General features: G+C 48.6%; 1 protein-coding gene across 1 annotated transcript; it reads right to left on the reverse strand.

The window, feature by feature from the left end:
• Positions 1–4695: 4695 nt before the first annotated feature.
• LOC120668643 (probable xyloglucan endotransglucosylase/hydrolase protein 25) lies at positions 4696–6183 on the reverse strand. Its single transcript, XM_039948387.1, has 2 exons — positions 5514–6183; positions 4696–5407 (listed from the first exon to the last, which is right to left on the reverse strand). Exons 1-2 carry the CDS (start codon positions 5972–5974, stop codon positions 4993–4995), a joined length of 876 nt encoding a protein of 291 aa, XP_039804321.1. The 5' UTR covers positions 5975–6183; the 3' UTR covers positions 4696–4992.
• Positions 6184–23834: the final 17651 nt, after the last annotated feature.

Here is a 23834-nt window from a genome sequence, read left to right on the forward strand (position 1 = left end):
GGGCCGCATTCGCTATATATAAAGACCGCGGGGCCCAATTGAAGCCCACGAAAGGATCTCTACATAACTAACCCCAACTACACCAAGGCAGGGCTGCATTCCCGAACAAAGATCTGGACTGGGCTGCATGAAGAGAGAGGTCCACCATGTGGCGATTCGGCCCGGCAGAGAAGAACCTGGAATCGGCCCAATTCTTTGTCATAAAAGACGCGCACCACTTCGCCGGCAGCACGCTAGTCGTACGCCGTGAGCGTGACGGTGAGCTCTCCCGGCCGGCAGCCTGAGACGCCGGCACGGCGTGGTGTGATTTTCGCAGGTCAGGTCGATCGCCCATGGATGGTGCCCGCGATGGATCGCGACGTACGCGTCGGCCCCCGGCCCGCTGCCGACGAGCACTCCGATGGCTGGCAGTGGCAGCTACCCGATGATGCGTCCTGTCGCTGCATGCCGGTCGACGGGTGGGCAGATCTGATCGAGTGGCGTAGACCTGCCGATGGCCGGGCCACCACCGGCAATCGATTCTTGCTTGTACCGGTGCCATGATATCTGCACTGCTCGCTCCAAGCCTCCAAGCAGAAGGAAGGAACAACGACGCCCCATGCTGATGATACTTCTGTCTTCTACTCTTCTGGTACTATTTTCTGCATCGACTCTGACGAGATCACCCCCATCAGAAAACAAAGCTCTGACAGATCAGATCGTGCGAAAGAAAAACGCCGAAAATGCTTGCGGCGACATGGCTTGCATTGTGCAAGTGATGAACTGATCAAGTTCCCAAACGCTGGGTAAATGATTTGGTTGGGGTTAGCGCTGGAACAGGAAAAGATCCAGGATCCCGGGCACTTTCAAGCTGGATTAGCATCAGACCATCAGTAGTAGTACCACCACAAGTTCAGAAAAAAGGTGCCACTCTTAACGTCAACCCTACGGAGTCGACTGCCTAACTTAAACCGAGGCTTTTCCGTCCTTTCAGGCGCCGCGCCTCACTATTCAGCACTCGGCACGGGCTTTGCCGGATGGATATAGGTGAAGAAGTCAGGGATCAGCAGGTCACTTCACCAACTCAGATTTCCACACCAACAGTGGCAAAAAATTAAGCTCCTGCTGGCGATTCAAGGCGGTTACTGCATCCAGTTCAATGCTCACGCGGTGGAACTGTAGTGCCTCTAGATTGCCAGTTCAATGCTCACGCGGTGGAACTGTAGTGCCTCTAGATTGCAAGTCTCGACTATACTGTTGCAGTAGCCAATTGCCCCGAGTTAAAATTCAGAACCTGCGGCTGTTCGTCACCATTGTCAGGCTCCACCGCTGCTTGTCAAAGCTTCGCTCCAGTTCTGTTTTCAGGTTGCATGCCCCCTAGCTAGATTCATTCATTCATGGACAGCCAAATTTTTCTTTTGCCCGCTGGTATATTACTAGATATTGACAGACGACCAAGATTGCTGAGATAAGTATGGGAACTCTACAACAGCTCTGACCTAGCAAGGCTCGCCTGCACTGGATCCCCTTGATGCTGATCCTGACTGGCAGACGCCGATCTAAGTGGAAGCAGCTGGCCTGCTGGTCCTGGTCCGTGGAATTTGGAGGAAGTCGCTTTAGCAATGCCATTGACGCATCAAAGGTCGTAGCACTCCCAGGGTCCAATATATACCATACTGGTCGTCTAACTAAGCAACTTTGGCGTCCTGGGGGCCAGGGGGGCCACTCTCCAGACTCCAGTTGTCTGTACTCGGGCATACCAATTATGCAGGCACTGATGGAGGTCGTGTGTTTGGTTTGGACGGCTGAAGAGAAGCTTTACCTGCAGCCGGCCTAGCTGCATGTACGACTCCAGCTTTCACTTGCTGCGTGCATTGCAGGCTTGCAACTGAACCAAGAACCTGTGGGAGATGCAGGGTGAGATGGTGGAAACACATGCAGAGTATGAGCGCTTTCATGCCGGTGTCGTGATTGTAAAACTTGAGTAAACTTCTGATATTTCGATGACGATCTGAATGGGACTGCTTGGCTGCTCCGGTCCTCTTTCTTGTTTTAGGACCATTCTGCAATCATCAGGGGACTAAGCAAGTGTGGTGTGAAGCTATGGGAGGCTCTTGTATCATTTACCAAAGGCAATGATGATGTTCTTCATATGGTGATTTTGCACAAGCAACATGCGTTGCACGAACATGGAGGACCAGATAGCTGCAACCTTGGCTCTCTCTTTCCAGTCCTGCCCGGGGCCAAGGGCGCTCTACGTCTGCTTGTCTGTACTAGCACTCCAGTACTGTTTATCACTACTAACACATGATCTCCCCCAGAAACACAGCAGAAAGGCCATAACTGAAATCACATGGTATCACTGCAGACTTCACCTAGCTATACGCATGACTTTCAAAGAGGCGATGCACATGAAGATTCACTAGTTAGAGCTAACTGGGACTGTCAGGTCAGGTGAATATCCCTCGTCTGTTCTTGTTGGTTTGTTCAGGCGTAAATACAGAGACAAAGCAAACTGTTTCAGTGCTAGAGTCTAGTAGCCATCTGTTGAGCATGAACCAGCTAAAGCATAATACTATAATAGCGTGCCCCACCCGGATAAACATCGGGGGACACCCTAAGATTTGGCACATTGTCAAATATAAAAATCTGACAGTGGGGGCTCCCCTGCTGCGAAGTCTATAATTGCACCAGAGGTACAGCTAGCTCAATCATGCAGAGACGCACTGCACAAGGAACAGGTAGGAGTAATTTATCTGAAACCAATGTCTCTTCAGACTGTAACATCCTACTAGTAGATAAGCGTTGGAGAAATGGTGAAGGGAATGAAGTTCTCTCCTGTTGCAGCTGCAGTTGATGACTTGATCAGTCCAGAGGTTAGAATAGTATCATGCTCTGATCGATCCCGTATGTGATGGTGCTTATGTGAGCAGGCATGCCGAGAGATCCAACCACTTGACGCCCCAAGGGTCATCATGAGGAGACATGTAATAGACTGCTGTTGGCTCCATACACTTCATTTTCAACTACACTCTGTGCAGACAATAAAAGGTCCCTTGGCCAAGAACCAATCAGCTGTACTTTACACTGGCAGCCACTTAGTTCTTGGTCCAAATTGTGGCCCATAACTCTCCTCTACTCTCTACTACAAGTCTAGAGTAGCGAAACTGGATTAATCTCGTCAGTAGAATCCTCATCCCAAGAGCCTTTACATGGCAACTGATGATGAGAACGGCAAATATCTCGGCGACATTCAGATTGCTGAATAGTAGCTAGTAGGTTGCTGCTAGGCTGGGCCATGGCCTGTGTTCTACTCGGAGGTCGAAGAGATAACAGGATATCATGGCAAGAGTCCCTTCACTGCGCGCTGCCTTTTCCTCAGGAAAAGGGCCACGAGATGCTCCAAGAAGCTGCCAGGTGCTATCGGCGCAGCGGCCAGCGCACAGTGCGTCCCGAGACCAGAGCTGGGGCAGAGCTCCATGCTGATCCAACGAGCAGCTCCTAGCTCGCCGCCTAGCCGAGGAGCGGCGGAGGAGGAGATGGCCATTTGTCGGTGCCGCCACCTGTCGGCATCGGCACTCCGGCACCTCGGCCTGCCGCGACCGAGAGGCCCGCTCTGGCGCTGGGAGCTGACGGACCATTACGAGCCGAGCGAGCCCCTGTCCTTGTCGTCGCGCTGCTCGTGGCCCTGCCCTGCGATCCTGTGACCGCGAGCCCTGTCACCTCGCGCCGCATGGAGTGAGTGGCCGCGAGCAGCCGGACGGGAGCCATGGAGTGGAGCAACGTGGTAGTAGCTTCATCCAGGCGGTTGGCAAACACAAAATCCGATGCCATGCCATGTGTGGCCTTGTTTGCTTCAGGAAGAATGGTAGCGCTAGTGAATAGTAACAAATTTTGATCACTAATTATAGTGTCAAATAAAGTCAGTTTACAAAACCAACTTCAGAACCCCGCACTAGTGACCCTGAAGAATCTAATGAGGCTTTTGACCGCGCGATTAGAGGATGGTTACTGTAGCATCACTATAGTTAATTATTGATTACTTACCGTCATTAGATTCGTCGCGAAAAGTTACACACATCTCTAAAAAGATTTTGCAAATAGACTTCATTTAGTGCTTCATGCATGCGAGATTCTTTTTTCGGGATGTGTGCGTGCTAGAATTCTAGCATTGCCAAACAAAGCCATGGTCTCTTCCTTGCCGCTGAGGCACGGAGGCTTGTCGATCTCTGCTAAAACACGCGCACCCTGCTGCCATGTCGGTCGGCGAATGGCACTGAAAGCCCGGGCCTTCTTCGATCGCCGAACATCCTAATCGTGACAGATCGAGACACGTATGGGTCTGCCGTGTGGTTTAATGGAGGGAGGTTGCTGTTGCTACGCCAGTAGTGCAGAACATGAACATCTGGCGAGTGCAGAACATGAACATCTGGCGACGGCAACATCTACTTGCCGCCATGCCGATCGGGCAGGCGATGCCATCAACGTGGTCACCTAATTTTTTACTTTTTTTTATCAATTGTGCTAGATCAGTAGACAACGATAAACTAACTGACTGACCCAACATCAACGCCTGAAAAGAAAACAAGAACTGCTGATGAATAGGCGAGTTCCAGTTGTTTATGCAGGATCTGCATAAACAATTTCCACGAGCTGAGTGATCCAAACCAAACATCACAACTTCCAAGGCGTAAAGGAGCGCAAATGCAGTACACAGAAGCAGCAGGTGAAGACCACGTACGTATGGCTTTCGGTATATTACAGACGGCCACGAACACGGCGAGTTGGTTACAATTACAAGGCGACACGAACAGAACAGAGGCGACAGGCTACAGACAAGACAGGAAGAATTTACCACCAGCTACTGCATATGCATTACAGGTCCCACGATCGAATTTGCCAGGTCCTTATTTATTTACCCCACAGAAGATGAGACCGACGCCGATGATGATCTATCCGCCATTGCAGCCGATGGAGCTCGACGCGCGCGGTTGGGAATGGTGGACAGGTGGGCTACTGCTGCATGGAGCACTCGGCGGGGAGGCCCTGCGGGTATCGCTTGGGGTCGGTGCAGTAGTTGTAGATCATGTACTTGCGCTGCACCCAGCGCATGCGCTGCTGCAGGGTGAGGTCGAGCTCCTGGTTGTACCAGTCGCCGGCGGGGGCGGCGGCGCGCTCGGTGCCGACGGCGGCGCCGCAGCGGGTCTTTCCGCCGGCGACGGCGACGCAGGCGTCGGCCCAGAAGCCCCGGTAGGAGGCGGAGAAGGGCGCGTGGGACCAGTCCGTCTTGACGCGCCCGCCCTGCGTGGCCCAGTCGTCAGCGTTCCAGAGGCTGGAGTAGAGGCGCATGGGCTGGCTCTTGGGGAACGCGATCCCCTTGCTCTCCAGGTTCCGGAAGTCCCTGATGGGCAGGTCGTCCACCATGAAGCTGCATCATCCATGGATTGTCAAGTTGTCAGTTTGTCAGTTTGTTTGATGATGATGAAGAAGAGCAGTGAGCATTGAGCAACAGCAGGTGCTTAGCTTAAGCTTACATGATGTGCTTGGGGTTCCAGAGGATGGAGTAGGTGTGGAAGTCGGTGGTGGGGTCGAACCAGAGGCGGAACTGCTGCTCGCGCTGGCCCTGCCCCTGCGTGAACACGTTGGTGTGCAGCGTGTAGGGCTCGCCGGTGACGTTGCCCAGGAACTCGAAGTCGATCTCGTCGTGGGTGCTCCCCTGCGACGAGAGGTAGTAGGCGGTGACGGTGCCGGCGGAGTTGCCGGGGACGAGCTTGATCTGCATGTCGATCTTGCCGAAGAGGTACTCTCGCCTGGACTGGAAGCCGGAGCCGGAGGTGCGGTCGAGCGTGAGCGTGAGGAGGCGGCCGCCGTCCTGGATCTTGCCGCGGCCGTCGCCCCAGGTGATGTCGAAATCCTGGTCGAAGCTGGCCGCCGCCGCCGCCGCCAGCGCGCCCAGCAGCAGCAGCAGCAGTAGGGACGACACCCGCCGGGCCATGGCCGAAGCGGTCGCTCTGACTGTGGTGAGATGTGTGGTGGTGGAGGTGGACGAAGGGGCCCGGCGATCGAGCTTGCTTCTTGTGCTGTGTGAGTGAGTGGAGAACGCGCGGGGTGTGAGGGATTTTATAGGGGGTTTGGGGAGGCGAGAATGGCGTCGCTGCCGGGTGGTGGATCGGATGGTTGCCTGCCGCGAAGGCGGAGCAGAGCGATGGGTCGAGGAGGGACAGGGAGGCAGCCAGCCAGCCAACCCCAGGCGTGTGATCCGGGAGGTAATGCGTGTGAGTTGGCGCCAGAGGTGGTGAGGACGGCCGCTGCAGCAGCGGCAGCGGCTTGGTGAGGGTGTGACAGGGACGGGGGGACGGACGCCACGGCGTCGCAGGCGTGCGCAGCGGAGTCCTTCTCCTGACGCGTCTCTCCGTCCCGTTGCGTTCCACTCTTGCTGATCGTGAAGATGCAACGGTACATGTACAATTTTTTTTTTTTGCGGGACGGTACATGTACAAGAACGGCCGTGCTGTAGCTGGTCATTCTACTACGACGAGTATGGCAACGACAGACGAGAACGTGTGACACGAAACACCATTGGCATTGTGATGTGATGACTGCGGGCAGCCAGCAGCGGGCGGGCTCCCTATCATACGCGCCCGATCCAGTGCTAGTATTAGCCACTCTAAGAGTAGTGTTATACTCCATCCGTTCTAAAATAATTGTAATTTTACATCGTGTTTGGTTCTAGAATTTTATTTCCCAAAAAACCGAGTAATTCTTGAACATTTCATCAAAACAACTAACAACTCATCCATTCATCACAAAAGACAAAGGATATTTTTGTAATTTTATACTGTGTTTGATTCTAGAATTGCATCTATTATCTTATTATTTGGCCAAGAAAAAGAGGCTTCACGTTCGCTCTCAAAGTCTAGAAATTCTCACGTTAATTAGAGAAAAATAAAAAAAATAAAAATTACCCATCACTGCCATTATAATAAAAATTACCCTAAAATACTCCTATGTCTAATTAAAAATCACCCACCAATGCCATTATACAAAATTAAATATAAATATTATTTAGCTATGTATTAGTTACAAATATATACTATTAATAAAAACTAAAGTTAACAACAATCAATCAAAATAAAACGAAAATAAGAATAATTATATGCACAATATTATGAAAGCTCAACAAATCAAATTGTTATAATAGGTAGATTATATTTGAATTATTTTAATCGACATAATTTACGATAATGAACAAGGTGATATATGGTAAAAATTAATATAATTTTTAAGTAAATATACAACTATATATAAAATTTTGATTTTTTAATACTAATCGCGTAAATGCGTGGTCTATACGTCAAAGATATCGTGTTGCGGCATCCTATCAGTACAGACTACAGAGTGGCAGAGTGCTCCTGTCCTACTAGAGCAGAGGACAAGACGAAAAGAATATCCCCAGTAGCGCGGGTGCCTCGTATGCACAAAAACATTGCAACCTCACCGTAATCTGGCATAAACTCATCATACTACATGTACATGTACACACAACGACACATCATGTCACCGTGAACACACGCACGTTGGGGCCGGGATGCAGTAGTTACCAGTAACATCCTGACCGCCACGGGTCGAACATCCTGTTAAAGGCGCGGGTAAAAGTAGGGGGACACGTACGGCTGGCAATTTTGCTCGCCGGTCCGTACGTGCCGCGCGTACTGGCCTGCCGGCCTCCCCGATCCTCAAGCTAGTACTCCCTCCTTCCCCGTTTATAAGGCATGGTGGAACATGACACGGTCTTCTAAACAACACTTTGACCATTTATTTATCATATATTATATCATTTTTTATTATAAATTTATAATCATTGTAAACTATATTTGATTATGAATCCAATCATATGAAATTTACATTATAAAAACAAAAATTTAATAGTCAAATTATTGGTCAAAGATGAGAAAGTTTGAATCTTGATATACGTGTATGCCTTATAAACGGGGAAGGAGGGAGTAGTAGTCAAGTTGGCACGATAGATGTGGCCCGTGACATAACATTCCCCGCGCAAGAGGAGAGGCAGGGAACTGATCGACTCGCTGCTCAAGAGCTACACCCTCCGTTCCAAAATAACTATATTTTTTTTACCATCAGACATCATATTTGATCATTCGTCTTATTCTAAATTTTTACAAAAATTATAAAGTAAATAACTTATTATTAAAATATCTTTAGTGGTATAGTAAGTCATAAAAAATAATTAATATTTACGTAAAATTTTTGAATAAGACGAATGATCAAGCATGATGTCTAATGGTCAAAGAACTGCATTTATTTTGGGACGGAGGGTGTAGGTAGTAGTTAAAACCAGGGTTAAAAATCCCGACCGGTATCAAACCGGCCCAAATTCAAAATTAAAATTTGAATTCCAAAAAATAAAAAATTTCCAAAAAAATTCCTAAAAATATTTCAAGTTGCGACGACTCTAATGGTGTTAATTTTTTTTCAAATATTCGCTTATTTAGTATACTTTGCGGGCATGTGAAGTTAAATCAAAAAAGAAAAGAAAAAAATAGGACGGCCCATAAAAGCCCACTTGGGCCCATTGCGCGGCAGCGTCCACTTAAAACCCCCAAGAAACCCTCCGCCCGATGCCCCCGCCCCCCCGACCCGCTCCCACTCCTCTCTCGGGCCTGCTCCGCCGCCAGCACGCGCCGACCGGAGGTCGACCCCGGCCGGCCGCCCGGAGCACGCGGCTAGCCGGGCAGGAGCGCTGGTAAGCCGGGCCGGTAGCGGATCTACCGGCCCGGACCGGTAAACCGCTCGTGCAGCCCGGTTTACCGGCCCGGAGCGGCGGTTAGCCGCGGCCAGGTATGATTTTTCCCTCTCTATGATTTAGAATATTAGATGATTTTTTTTAAAATTTAGGTGTATGACTTTAGTGTATTTAGAATTTAGATAAGACTTAGTTGTATTGGATGATTTTTTATACTATGTATTAGAATTTAGGTAGATTTGATATAGGTGTATTAGATGATTTTTTGCACTATGACTTAGGATTTACAATATTAGATAATATATTTTTGTTGTCCATTTATGCAGATAGACAATGACAGACAGAGATAGAGATGTTGTATGAGAATATGATGAAAATCTTTATCCCGGATGGCGATGCAACTATTGTCGTACACAGAAAGGAGGAGGTGGTGCGACTAGATTCAAACAACATTTGGATGGGCGCGGAGCGGAGTGTCATCAACTAAGGATGAGTGATTCATGGACTGGCCCGATGAGGATGAGTGTAATCAACTTTTTGATATATTGCAATGAGATCATGTGGTTCCACAAGTCTATTGATGCCAGTGGAAGAACTCAAGATGCCGCATATTTGCTCAAGGTAGCCCCTAAACATGTTTCATTGACATTGAGTATGTTTTGACATGTTAGTAAATATTCTGTTTATGTTGACAGGAGATTCGAAAGGTGGTGGAGGAGATTGGACCGGAGCATGTCGTGCACGTAGTCACCGACAACGGCTCGAACTACAAGAAAGCATGCAAGAGACTAAGAGAGGTGTATGAACACATTGCTTGGACACCTTGTCTAGCACACACCGTCAATTTGATGTTGAAGGATATAGCTCAAAGGACCGAACATGCTATTACGATGCGTGTATATATCAACTACAACCTTCGTTTGCGACTTGAGGTGGTCTCCGGCCCACCGATGCGTGAAGAAGGTGATTTTATTGACCACCTGGCCCATCTTTTATTTTATGATAAGAATAATCTGGTGCAGGAATTAATGGAATATGGTAGATCTAACTGGGCTCCAGTTCTGGACGAGGATAATGATGACGGAGACGTCCCTCTCCCGTCCCATATTGTCACAGATCAAATAAATCTCTCAGATCTACGTGAGGCTACGGGGAATAATTGCATCAGCGATTGGGCACGCAAATATGTGGGTGACACTCACCTAGAGAAGAGGAAGTTCCAGAAGAGGCCTACGAAGGGTGACCCGAAGCGTCAAAAAGGAAAAGGCAAAGCAACAGCAAAACCAGTGAGCAGCGACACCGAGACTGATGATGGCGAAGGTGAGCGTAGTCCACCGTATCAGGAGTCCAAAGATAGCAACTCGGCTGATGATGGTGATGATAGTGACGGTGCTGATGCTAATGCTGCTGGTGGTGGTGGTAGTGGTGGTGGTGGTGGTGATGGTGCTGGTGGTGTTCGTTTCACAGGTATACATTGCACCTACATATGCACACAAATTTCTGACTATGACTACTAATTATGATATATGTTTGATTGCAGGAGAGACTCAGTTCATACATGCTATCCATGACCCCGACCATGAAATACCGCAATCGCAGAGGAGAACGGTTGGACCGACGGACTACGACACTCCACAGTACTCTTCTTCCTCCTACAACGATACCTCGCAGTCTTTTCACTATCCCATACCTGACATCAGCATGCAGCCACCGACGAGATGAGTGTACGAATGGGAAGACCCCCATTTTTACACTATGTTAGTTCAGGAATGGGAGACAACATCGGCGTGGATGGGCCAAACTTGGCAACACTACAAGGCTGAGCTGCTTAGAGTGCGAGATTTGAATGTGATGTCCACCGTCGAATACCAAATCGCGTCCCAAATGGGGGTCTTCTCATTCGTGCGTTGAACTTTTAGTGATGTGTATCAGTGTATGCACGATTATTACTATTGTATTTGTATGCACGCTTATTACTATTGTATTTGTATGCACGCTTATTACTATTGTATTTGTATGCATGATTATAAATTATTATTTTATTGTGGTCTTTTACATTAATATGTGCATAGCTCATGCTAAAATTTTCATTTATTTCACACTAGGAAACCACTTTACAACCGTTAGATTTTTTGCTAAAATCACCGGTTACCGCTCAAACCGTACCGGTATACCGGTCTAACCGGTCGGCTTACTGATAGGAACCGGTTGAACAGAGGATTTTGATTTGAATTTTGAATTTGTCCGGTTTTTACCGGTAACCGGTCAAATCAGTCCGGTTTACCGCTACCGGTGGGCAGCGGTTTCATCCCACCGGTCTGTAAAAAAACCCTGGTTAAAACCTCTCCAAGCAATGATCCCGTGCCAGCTCGGTCATCGTCGATCATCTGTCATTGGCACCGGCACCGGCACCGGCACGGACGGGACGTTAAGAGCATGCGTGGTCACGCACGCGGCACGCACCGGGCGTTGCGAGCTGTGGGGGCGGGCGGTGACGACCAGCGATGGAGCCGCTAGCCGGCGTGCCTGTGCTGTGTTGGAGCAGAGCATCGGAGCGGAGGGGCTTGAAAGCTCGCATCGCACGCATGGGCATGGCTGCGCCCGCTCCCCCATGCCCTTCCCCGTCGTCGACCAGGGCCACGGAGTTAAGCCCTTGACGGGCCGAACGCCTTAAACACGGCCATCAATTTGCATTGGCAGCAGCCTGCTGCCATTGCCAACGCCAAATAAATCGCCAATGATTTAGAGCGGGCGCATGCACGGACGGCCACGCCGCCTCCGGGACGGATCCGCGGCCGCCGACGAGCCCAGGGCCCAGGCGCGCTCCCCACCGGCGGGCAGCGTGCGTGGCCACGCGCGCGACGCTCGGCCGGATCATATTCGTACGGTTCGCTAGTTCAGGCTTATCCGTGCGTGGGGCATCGTCCTGCCTGCGAGGCCGTGACGGCAGCCGCGCCTGCTTTCCAGCCTGGGCCCCGGCCGGGTGGGGCAGGTGGGCACCGGGGCACGAGCTTTTGGGTCGTACGCGCCCGCGCGGTACGGCTCCGTCGACGACGGCCGCCGTGCATGGCCGCGCGCGAATGATGCACCCCTCCTCCTCCGCGTCCTCGCCTCCGCCGTCGGCCGTGTCGCGTCTTCTCCCTGCTGCTCCTGCGCCTGCGACGGCCGTGCGTGCACCGCTAGCACGCCAGGGGGCCGGGGCGGGGGCTCGGCTGTCACGTGCTGTCCTCCTCCGCCTGCACAGCGGCGACCACCCCGCCGCGTCCCCATCCCCCATTCGCCGTGCAGCCGTGCCGCGCCAGCTGCTCGCTTATCCAATCGCCTTACTTTGCGGTCACGGGGCGCGGGCGGACCACGCACGGCACGGGCCGCCAGCGTCCGGAGCCAGCTGAGGTTCGCTGCACCTTCACCTTGTTGTTATTGGCTTGGCTGCCATCATTGCTCGGCTCCGGAAGCCAAATCCGACGGATCCATCCATTCGACTCTTGTGCTAGGGTTTTCCAATCTTTCTCGTCCCATCTCGACCAGCAGCTGCTAGCCACGACGAGGCAGGCAGAGGCAGCTGATGCAAATCATTGTTAGGACGCAGCGTTCATGCACGGCATTCATGCCGCCCCGGCCCCGGAAGGCAGTCGTCCTCTTCGTCCTCGCCGCCGCACGCTCGCTCACGAGCCCATGGCTTATTTGGTCCGACAACAAAACTAATACGTACGTTTTTCGAGAAGAGAATTTCGTATGTATGTATGAAATACTAAATAAAATCTATTTGCAAATTTTTTTTAGGAATGAGTGTAACTTTTCGCGACGAATCTAATGACGGTAATTAATCGGTGATTAGCTACAGTAATGGTACAGTAACCATCTTCTAATCGCACGGTCAAAGACCTCATTAGATTCTTCAGGATCACTAGCGCAGTCAAAGACCTCATTAAATTAATCGGTGATTAGCTATAATAATAACACCGTAATTAGTAATCAAAGTTATTAATATTTCTAGCGCCCTACAATTACAGCACGAACCAAAGCGCGCAGGCCCGGGCCCGCTCGGGATGCCGCGTCACCCATTCATCCACCCAGAGCGCAGCCAGCCGCGCAGGCCTGGAATGCAATGAAAATCTAGGAGCAGGCTGCGAGGCCAGCCAATCGCGCGCGCTGCGTCCGAATCCGCCACCGCCAGCAGGGTTGCCTGAGCGGGGCAGCGGGCTGCCGGCTGCCGGCTGCGGCTGTGTACGGCCGGGCTGCCGTGGTGGCGGAACGCGACGCGGAAAGGACGTACTCCAGCGCTGGCGCCCGCAATGCGTGCTGCAGGCTGGCATCGGCATGCCAAACGAATGGCAACCAGCTGTGCTCAATCATGGTGACCAAAGCGATCCGAGCAGCCGCCTGCTGGGTCCCGGCCGCCCCCCCCCCCCCGTCCGCAACCCCTTCCACGCTGCGGCTGCCGGTTCCCGCACGTTTAGAATAAAGGAAAGTGAAAAATAAACGTACTAGGAATATAAACTACAGAATTTTAAAACACAGGAATGAGAAGATTAGAGTGTTTGTTTGCATGAAAATGATGAAACCTTCACAAGTGCCAACGTAAAATAAAATTCCACCACGTCCACTCTAATCAAACTGGGTTTTGATGCTAATACATGAGGATCAGATCTTATCCCTTTATCTTTGCTCCTCTTCTCATTTCTTCCCTCTTCCTATACTCTCATCCCTTCTTATCCCTACTCATTATTTTCTATTTTATAGCTCCCATCGTATTGCCATTCACATGACCTTCTTGTCCCTATTATTTTCTATTTTTCTAGCTTCCATCGTGTTGCCATTCACTTGAACATGGGCAGTGAAAAGGACTGCTAGCCTGAAGCCAAAGATTAACGGGCAGCAAGAGCAAATCATTTTTTTATCACAACCGTAGCAAGCAAGGTAGGACCAAGGTTAACCTAACCGGTGGGAACCGGTCCGGTTTGACCGGTTACCGGTCAAACCGGTCCGGTCCGGTTCCGGTTCCGGCCGGTACCCAACCGGTCAAAATTCAAATTTTAAATTTGAATTCAAAAAATGAAAAATTTTCAAAAAATTCCTAAAAATACTTCAAGGTGTGATGAATCTAATGGTGTCAAATTTTCTCAAAAATTCATTCATTTAGTATAGTTTGTGAGAATTTAAAGTTAAATCAAAAAAGAAAAAGAAAAAAATGGGCCGGCCCATGAAGGCCCACCGATCAAACCGATCAAACCGGCCAGTAAACCGGTCAAACCGGTCGGTAAACTGGTAAAACCGGCCGGTAAACCGGTTGCACGGGAGCGTTTGAATTTCAAACCGGTCAAACCGACCGGTAAACCGGTAAAACCGGCCGGTAAACCGGTCAAACCGGCCGGTAAACCGGTCGGAACCGGTTGCACGGGAAAATTTGAATTTATTTGAATTTGGATTTGAATTCAACCGGTTTCCACCGGTTACCGGCCTAACCGGTCCGGTAAATCGGTACCGGTGGGCGGCGGTAACCGGTTTCCGGTTGGGAAATAAAACCCTGGGTAGGACAAACTCTGGTAGTTGCAGCCTTGCAGGGGTGCCAGCTCCACGAAACGCTCCACGAAAGAAGGTAGGACAAACTCTGGCAGATGCTTTTTTTATTCCTACCGCTTTGTGAAGGAACGGAAGCCTTTCCTCTAGAAAGGGATCCCCTTTTCCTCCATTCCAAACAGCAAAACGAGAAAACTTTCCTAAGGAATCCATTCCTTTGTTTTCCCTTTGATGAAAAATACTCCATTACAAGCGGAAGCTGAAGCTATTGCAGTGAGATGGAGCACAATCAAATGCTGCCACTGTTTTCTCAAGAAAGTTCGCTTCATTCTGCTCACTGCAGCGGAAGTGAGCTCCTCTGATTGCCGGTTCGCGCACGTTATTTAGACCCTGTTTTGTTTCCAAAGACTTTTTTTAGCTCCTGTCACATCAAAAGAAATTTTACCATTTATGAGTATCAAATAAAATCTGTTTATAAAATTTTTAATAGATTAGTGCTAATTTGCGAGACAAATCTAATGAGCCTAATTAATTCATAGTTTAGTACAGTTATGCTATAGTAATCGTCTATTAATTACAAATTAACATACCTCATTAAATTTGTCTCGCAGTTTAGTCCTAGAGTTCTGAAACTAGTTTTGTAATTAGACTTTATTTAATACTTCTAAATACTAAGATTATTTTTGACGTGACATGGTCTAAAGTCTAGACCTTGGAACCAAACAACCCCTTACTCGCCTACTACCTTGGCGAAGGGAACACGAGAAGATGCTGAGTTAGTATTTTCAACATCTTCAAAATAACATATTCAATATTTCGCAATACTAAATTCAACACTTCAAATAGACTGGATTCAACATTTTACATAGCCATGCCGAAATAGTATGTTAGAGATGTTGAATTTCAAAATCAAATTAAAAAAATTCAAAATATTGGATCTCATTTTTCTGCATTAAATCTAAAGAACACTGTGTTTAGAACGGTTTTAAAATACGATAACCGTTTAAGAGAAAGATACATTTGAAATATCGAGTTCAAACTCAACCCTCCCATTCTCCAGCCAATAATATCTTGCCACGTGCGCGTGTTAGGCCAAGAGGCTAGCATGCTGCGTGCCCGGCGCTTGTTCTGTTCGGCTCCCGTATGCATGCGCATCCATCAAACTATTTGCACGAATCTCAAACATCACAAGATATAAAGAAAAATTTCTTCCGAAAGTTCTTCCAAAAGATGAATAGAACCCGAAGATGGCTGTTTTTTTTTTTTTTGGATGCGGATCCTCGTCTCCCTCGAACTGGCCCATCTGCCAATATCCTCGCCATCCCTTGCTGAGCTCAAGCCCGTCCTAAAGTCCACCAAGGGCCTAAAGGATGTGAAAAACGTCCAGTCCAGATGTTTCCCCAGCTGGCGGCCCACTTCCATCGAGGACTGACATTGCTAGCCCTTCCACCTGGATCGTCGCGGCTTTTTTTATTTTTATATTTTTTAAAAACATTTTTTTACAGAAATATATTTTCAGTTTCACAATTTACAGTTTTATATTCTTACCGCCCGGCAGGGACCTATATGTAAATAAATATATTTTTTTTATGCGGAGGCCCCTAGCAGGAGCCTGCCGCCCGGCAGCCACGCGGCAGTTAAACGCTGCCCGGTGGCGGGGCGGTAGGGCAGGCAGCCGCCCGGTAGGGGGCGGCAGGCTCCCCCCTCTATATAAAAGGCTGAGCTCCCCCCTCCCTCCTCATTTGCTTCCCACGACATCCAGAGAGGGGAAGGGAGAGAGGAGGGGTGAGGGAGGGAGTTGCAACGGTGAAGCCCTGCCGGATTTTGGATCCGAACCGCAGGTAATAAATATTTCTCAACTTTCTCATTCTAAATTTTTTGTATGTTTAATTCTATAATTAGTGTATGCAGCAGTAATGATATTTCAGCGATTTAGGTACTGTTTTTATTATAATTTAGGTAGAATTAGGATTAGTTTTTAGAAAAACCATTTAGGTTTACCAACCAATTTTGTAGTATTGATTAGTTGTTTAATACGAGAATTTTTTTTGAAAAATACTCAGAAATTGTAGAAAATGCCAGAAAAGTATATGAAAAATTCAAATAAATTGTAGAAAATTAGAAAAATTGTAGAAAATGTTAGAAAAATTTATTTATAAAAATTTATTGTACAAAAATTGTAGGAAATGCTAGAAAATGCTAGAAAAGTTTATGAAAATTTCAGATAAATTGTAGAAAATGCAGAAAAATATTTTTTTTGTGTTAGTTATGGCCGAAGATACGTCAGCTCTACTTGACCGAGTCATAGACTCATCGCACCGGTCCTTCCTTGAAGTGGTTCAGCGTGTGAAACTTAACGTGCTGCGTCCACGTCCACCAGCGGAGTGGATTCCTGTTGACCCACGATGGGTGCCCAGGTGATATGTCGTCGGATTATGTTTCTAAGAATACATTTGTTTCATATACGTTTTCTACATAATGTACTTACCTTTGATCGTTCTACTTTTCAGGTTAAGTGAGGCTGGTCTTCTTACTATAGGCCGTCTTGCTGATAGTGGTTTGGCAAAGCTGGACAGGTCCCTACTGACGGCTCTGGTTGATAGATGGAGGCCTGAGACACACACCTTCCACCTCCCTTGTGGGGAGATGACACCGACCCTACAGGACGTAGCGATGCTACTGGGTCTTCCTATCAGTGGGGATGCCGTAGGGCCTCGCGTTGTCCCGTCTACGTGGTTGGACGATCTAGAAGAGCGTTTTGCAAATATTGACATCGCGATTGATGTAGAGGAGCACCCAAAAGCAACATGACCTGCCAAGTCATGGATCCTGCAGTTCCAAATATATACCTTGTTTTGTTATGATTAATGTTAGAGTTATGCTTTTGACTAGTGCAGTTATGGTTTTATTTTATAATTGATCTTGTACTCATAAATATTCATTTTTTCTATGCAGTCCGACAATTTGGCACATGATGCTGATGAGGATAGCATCACTCGATCCCTTGAGACATAGCTGTTGTGGTTGTTTGGATACATAATGTTCAACAACCCACACGGGGCCTATGTGGATAGGGTGCTTGTGCCTTACGCACAGGAGATCGCAGAGGCAGCTGTGGAGGAAATGCCTCAATACAGTTGGGGTTCAGCGGTACTTGCAGCCACGTACCGTGGCCTTTGTAAGGCATCGATGCATAATAAGCACAATGCAATTCTTACAGGATGTCCGATTCTGCTACAGCTTTGGTCGTACGAGAGGATAGCAATTGGTCGTCCGATTATCGACCATTCACCGTATCAGTTGGATATGTACGGTAACACCGAGGACGATAGGCCCACCATGGGGACTCTCTGGTACGCTCGTCAGGTACGGAAATGACTGCTACTCCTACTATTCTATTGGCAATTCTGTTGCTTTGTTTGACTCTTTTTGTATTTCTTATTGGTATATATTATTATTAACTTTGTGCAGAAGAGTTGGGCCCACGTACAGTCTCGTCAGGCCTATCCTGACTTTGTGGCTGAGTTTGATCGGTTGACACCTGAAGACATTGTGTGGGAGCCCTACTCCGAGTTGGCTATAACCACTCGTGCACCGTTCGGGATATCTTCGGTTTGCTTTCAGGACCAGGCCTTTTGGATGACAACTACAGTGTTGGTGTACGACGTTTACATTGAGGCTCACTGCCCGGACAGAGTCAGGAGACAGTTCGGTCAAAGGCAGCTGTATCCTGTGCCGTCAGCATTGGATCGGGTCCAACGCCATGACCACAGGTAATGATTCATATGTCATTTCAGTGACTATACATTGTATAGTTAACTAATCATATTTGACTAAATTGTTTTCAATATTTAGTTTGTCGAGGACTGGTCAACCCTTCTCGAACATGTGGGTGACAAGGGTGCAGCTTTGGGTCGATGGCTGGGACCAGGCAGAGGAGAACGTGGCGCTTGCGACCCCTGCACACACGGAGGCTTCGTACAAGGCATATCTGAGCTGGTACCAGCCTAAGACTCGTTGCCGCTTGATATATGCTGACATGCATCCACAGCCGCATGTTGCGACCCCACATGATGGCTATGCACGACATAGGGATGAGGCATTAGCTGGGGCGGTGAGTCAAAATTATCATTGCTTTTCAAATACTTTGGATTAGAGTGTTAATGTCTTTTTTTTCTTGCTTGCAGTTTGAAATGTGCAGGTTGATGGATGTAGATGCCAGGGCGAATTTGATGAGGATTCGAGCGGGATCTATGATAGATAGGAATGAGCAAGAGTCGGCCTGGACCCGATTTTCACAAAGATCCCATTCGATGCTTGAAGCCTTTGGTAGCCGTACATCGTACGAGGACTCCTACGGTTCGTCTCAAGCCTCGGCCTCGTTTTTTTGTGGTCCCACACAGCAGCAGCCTTCCCCAGCACCTTATTGGTCTCAGCAGCATTATCCAGGTACGTGAGGATACTTACTAACTTCCTACTTTGATAACAACAATTAATTTTCAGTCCATACAAGTGATGGACACCCACCTTATCAATCTCACGGAGGGACCCAGTTTAGTACCATGGCACCAGCTGCAGGGATGTCATTTCAACCAACACAGGCACCACCATGATCTTTCGGTAAACATATAGTCCATATCTTAATTTCAATTAATTTTGGTATGAAGTCTAATTCTTTTTGCATTTACATATAGGATCACAACAGTTATATGATGCGGGACCTTCTTCGTATTACCCTATCGCGACAGCAGAAGGAACGCAAGGTAAATACCTAATTCGTAGCCCGAATTTATCATGTTCTTCTTATTTCTATGAATATTTTAAATAATTTGAACGGTTTACATGATCGCACCACCAGCTTCCTGATATGGGTCCTTCTTCGTATCCACCACCAACAGATACGTATGATGAATATGTACCCAAATATATGACTTATAAGACGATGATTATGATATCTTAATTGCTACTGTATAGGGGCCACACAGGATACCTTTGAGGCGAACTTCGAAGACTGGAGTCGGTTATTTTCTACACCTAACCAGCAGGCCGATCCTACCTTCCAGACACATTTGGCCACCGGACGTCCAGGTAGAGACGTAGGGCCTCCAGACCGACACACCTACCCTACAGACCACGTCCACGCAGAGCATAAAAGAGATCGACATGGCCGGGGTGGTTAGGAGGTGCTTCTAGTTGTTTCTGTATTTTTGTTATGGACATGTCGTCATGTTATACTTATTTTGTTCTCATGCATCACCTATTTCGTTCTCAGTTGCGTATGTGTATGAATTGCTAAGTTATACTTTTCATATTCATCTATTTTACTAACGATTTTTATTTCTATCCAAAATATCTAAAACCACATCTAATGCCGCACTGACGTTCAAGGTTTAACTTGCGGGGAGGAGGAGCCTGCTGCCCCCCTGCCGGGCGGCTGCCTGCCCTACCGCCCCGCCACCGGGCGGCGGGCTCCCGCCAGGGGCCTCCGCACAAAAAAATGTTTATTTACATATAGGTCCCTGCCGCCCCTCGCCGGACGGTAGGGGTATAAAACTGTAAATTGTGAAACCGAAAATATATTTATGTAAAAATCGTGTTTAAAAAATATAAAAATAAAAAAGCCGCTGGATGGTCGAAGGGTGTTGCACTGTACATTCCACTGCTATGGTGCACATACCACTGCTGTAGGAGTGTAGAGGTTGCCATTCTGAGATGCTACGCAATTCGCAAACCCAACCCGCCCCGGCCCAAAAAGAATAGCAGCCCATACGCAGCATAGCCCATACGGCCTCGTTCGTCGTCGCTAGTTTCTGGGGAATGTCATGTTGTGTAGAAACAAAGCTGAACAACCACTGATGGAATGGCTAAATGCTGTCGAAGCTGTGTTACCGGAACTGAATTTTGGCCTCGTTCGGGAAGAGGTGGATTAGTCGGCAAATATTGGGACTCACAGGTGTGACTGGGAGTCAGATGATCACACCTGGCGGAATAATCGTTTTATGCTGGAGCAATTTTTTTGTTGATGATGCAATTGTTCCATCAATACAAAAATTATTCCACGTTCAAAAAATAATATTCCAAAATTTTTATATTTACTGCAAACTGATATATTTGGGCCAACTTGACTTCTTACTTTCAGCCCATTTAAAAATAAAACAAGCCACTATATGCTTCTGTGACTGATCCACTCAGGGTCACACGACACTCACGTGAGACCAAGTAGCGCCCGATTAGTCCCAACCTGAATGCTTCAAGGCTAAGGATCAAACGAAACAAATTGGGTCACTTAATCCGACTGGATAGATCCACATGATCGGAGGCCTTTTTCCTTCTGAGCTATGGGAGGGGAGAAATGGATGTTCCATGCCTGTTTTCCTTTCGGGTCGGCCCAAAGCGAACAACAATTCCAGGTCAGAACTGATCTCAAACCAGGTTGGACAAATCTAGCTGAAATGGCACCCGGCATGGGCCATTCCGGGGAAATCGAACGGGTCTTAAGTTGTTTCCTTCAATCATGAACCGAGCTAAGCCAACTCGTTACCTGCACATACTATCCAACATGTTCAACTGCTATCAATACGACTCTTTTTTCATGACCGTTCCTTAGCACAATTTCCATTAAAAGTGGGAAGAAAAGAGATCAGTACAATCCGGAGCTAAGGAGAGAGATCCAAAGCTCAAAAGACCCAACAAAAAACCACTTTTGTATTCCGGAGCTATGAATACGATTCACGAGGTACATTTGTATCCGGCAAGCAGATGCACGGCTCTACTGTACGTACATTTGTACCGCATCGTGTGGTGGTGCTGGTGCTGGAGCACAGCTCAAATCAATGGACCTGAATCTCCGGTGGGCCCGAGCGACCAATGCTGCGTGCCATTTATGGCAATGCCAAGGCGAGGCGAATGATTCCACCTCTGAAAAGCACGCTGAGATTTGGGACTACTATGGCCGCGTTTAGATCGCGAAAAACTTTGGGTTACGACACTGTAGCATGTTTCGTTTTTATTTGATAATTAATGTCCAATCATGGATTAATTAACGTCGTTAGATTCATCTCATGGTAATCAGTCAGACTGTGTAATTAGTTATTTTTTTAACTACATTTAATACTTCATGCATGTGTTGAAAAATTCGATGTGACGGAAAAGTTTGGGAACTTTTTGGGAACTAAACGCGGCCTATACTGATGAAGTTTTGCTGATTCTTCAGAACTCAGAAACATGACGACGCCAGGTTTATTCTAATAAGCTTCTTCCTCTTTTCTGAACTTGGAAGGTTTATAATCAAGCTCTGTCTCTCATGAAGGCACGGCTGCGCGCCTGTACGTGGACTGCGCATGCACGCCATGATCAGCGACGAACGCAGCGTGTGGTATTTCTTGTCAGTTCCTCGGAGACGCTATGACTTGCTGCTGATGCCTGCACGTCTCACCCGCCACGCACCCAGCTCCTCAAAAACATGGAAAGGGAAGAGGATCGAGCTGGAAACAAGGCCGCCAGAAGCACATAAATAAACCTCTCACTTTATTTGAGCCATTGCCAGGCTTTGCGGCTTATTACATGCTGCATCTATCTAGTAGCGGTATAACTGTCGTCAGACAAACGCTAGGGAACGCTAGGGACGGGCCAAGAGAAGCTTTGCCACATCGACATCATCGCACATGAACCCCACAGGAGAAGCGATCATCATGAGACCGGCCAGGGGGGAAGAAGATACAACCGCACGCTGCACTACCATACAGTTCCCCGCACTGTACATGCGTGCCACGACGAAGGAGAGGCTGAAACCAAGGCGTCAGTGCTCAGCGCAGCAGGAGTTAAGTAAGGCATCGCGTCACATTCAGTGGTCAGTCGTCCATCCAAACAAATCATCCTCTTTTACAGTAATACTACTGTGTATACGTAGCTAGTGCAGTGGTATCATTAATTCGGCAATGTGGCTGCTCTTTTATTCCTGCGCTATGAGGACGGACGGTGAAGTAGCTAGAGCCTCAAAGTTAACTCACATTAAGGGGCCATGTTTACATTTGGAGTGCACGATGGAGCTAGCTAGCAGTAGTTCTAGTTCTCCTGCAAACTTGCCTGTTTTTGAACAAGGCGTCCTAAGCTGTCAGTAGCAATCAACGGCATGCGTGGAGCACAGAGCTCATAGCTGCATGTAGTACTGAAGAACTGGCACCTCTATGATTTCAGCGCTGCGCAGGCAGCAGTCGAGTTCCTCGGGGGCATCCCACACCAACCGTACCGCTCCACTGCTGACTCCTCAACTGAGCTGAGCTGAGCTATATGCTCGCGTACATACCCTAGTGAGCCACCAGCCCACCACACTCTGCCTTGTTTAGTTGGAAATTTTTTTGGAATTTTAGTACTGTAGCACTTTCGTTTGTGTTTGGTAATTATTATCTGATTATGGGTTAATTAGACTCAAAAGATTCGTCTCGCAAATTACAAACAAACTGTGTAATTAGTTATTTTGTTTAGCTATATTTAATACTTCATGTATGCGTTCAAAAATTCGATTTGATGAATAATTTTGTAAAATTTTGGAATTTCGAATGCAACTAAACAACTGAGCTGAGCTAGCTGCTGAAGACGACGAAGAATGCATCGGGCATGCGCACGCCGGTGGATCGCGCCAGCCATCTTGCTTGGAACATCCCGCTCGTACCCCAGGGCATCCGGGCGTCTCGCGCTGCACCGGTGAGCATGGAAACGGCAGCAGGTCAAACGCGCCGCGGCCGGCCGGACAGCATTCCTCCGTGCGCGTCCCGTCGACGTCGACCCGATCCCATACCGCGCCGGCGCCATCCGCGGGAGCGACGGTGTCGCCGCGCGCGGCGACCTCGAGCCCCTCGCGTTGCCGGGCGCGTGCTGGCGCTGCAACCCCTTCCTCATTTATCACGGCCAGCGCGCGCACCTCCTCCGATCCGGCCGGGGCCGCCGGCCGGATCGCAAAGTGAGGGCGACTGGGGGAGTGAAGGCTCATCAATGTGGTTCGGTGGGTGCGGCATGGCGTCGCTCGCCGCGCTGCGCCGAGGGATGGGGCTTTGCTCTTCTGCTGTTTGTGCCTGTCCGGCCTCCTCTTTTTACTCCCGCTCAGCAGTTCATCAGCAAGCTGTACAAAAAATCTGCAGCTTTAGATTTATTAATGGATAAAGTCCGATTTACAACTCTAAACTTTCACGATCATCTCCTTTTTAATCCGGAACTCCTAAATCAGACATCATACACCCTTGAACTAACAAAACCGTGCAAATTACACCCCTAAACCGAATCTACCCCGGTTTTCAGCCACGTCACCCGTCCACGTGGCTCCAGTGGTCACGTCAGTTATCTCCTCTCTCTTTCTCTCACAGGCAGGTGGGCCACCACCTCTCCTCTCTCTTCTCGCTGCCGTCGCGACGGGGTGGAGGCGCGCGCCATGGCCTCTGCGAGCTCGAGCTCCGCCGCCACGGCCGGCGCGCGCGAGCCGCGCGAGGGGGAGGGAGGATGGAGGTGCGAGCCGCCGCAAGGGAGCCAAGCTCGAGCACGCGGCCCGCCGGGGCCGTCGAGGCCGCTGAGCTCGCCG

This window comes from Panicum virgatum, chromosome 4N (assembly GCF_016808335.1).
Source record: "Panicum virgatum strain AP13 chromosome 4N, P.virgatum_v5, whole genome shotgun sequence".
In the NCBI taxonomy this organism is placed as follows: Eukaryota; Viridiplantae; Streptophyta; class Magnoliopsida; order Poales; family Poaceae; genus Panicum; species Panicum virgatum.

Excerpts from the sequence above, each read along its gene's own strand:
- LOC120668643 (XM_039948387.1), bottom strand. The coding sequence starts at position 5,974 with ATGGCCCGGCGGGTGTCGTCCCTACTGCTGCTGCTGCTGCTGGGCGCG. Across the intron at positions 5,408-5,513 it reads TGGAACCCCAAGCACATCAT|CTTCATGGTGGACGACCTGC; the intron begins GTAAGCTTAAGC and ends TGGATGATGCAG.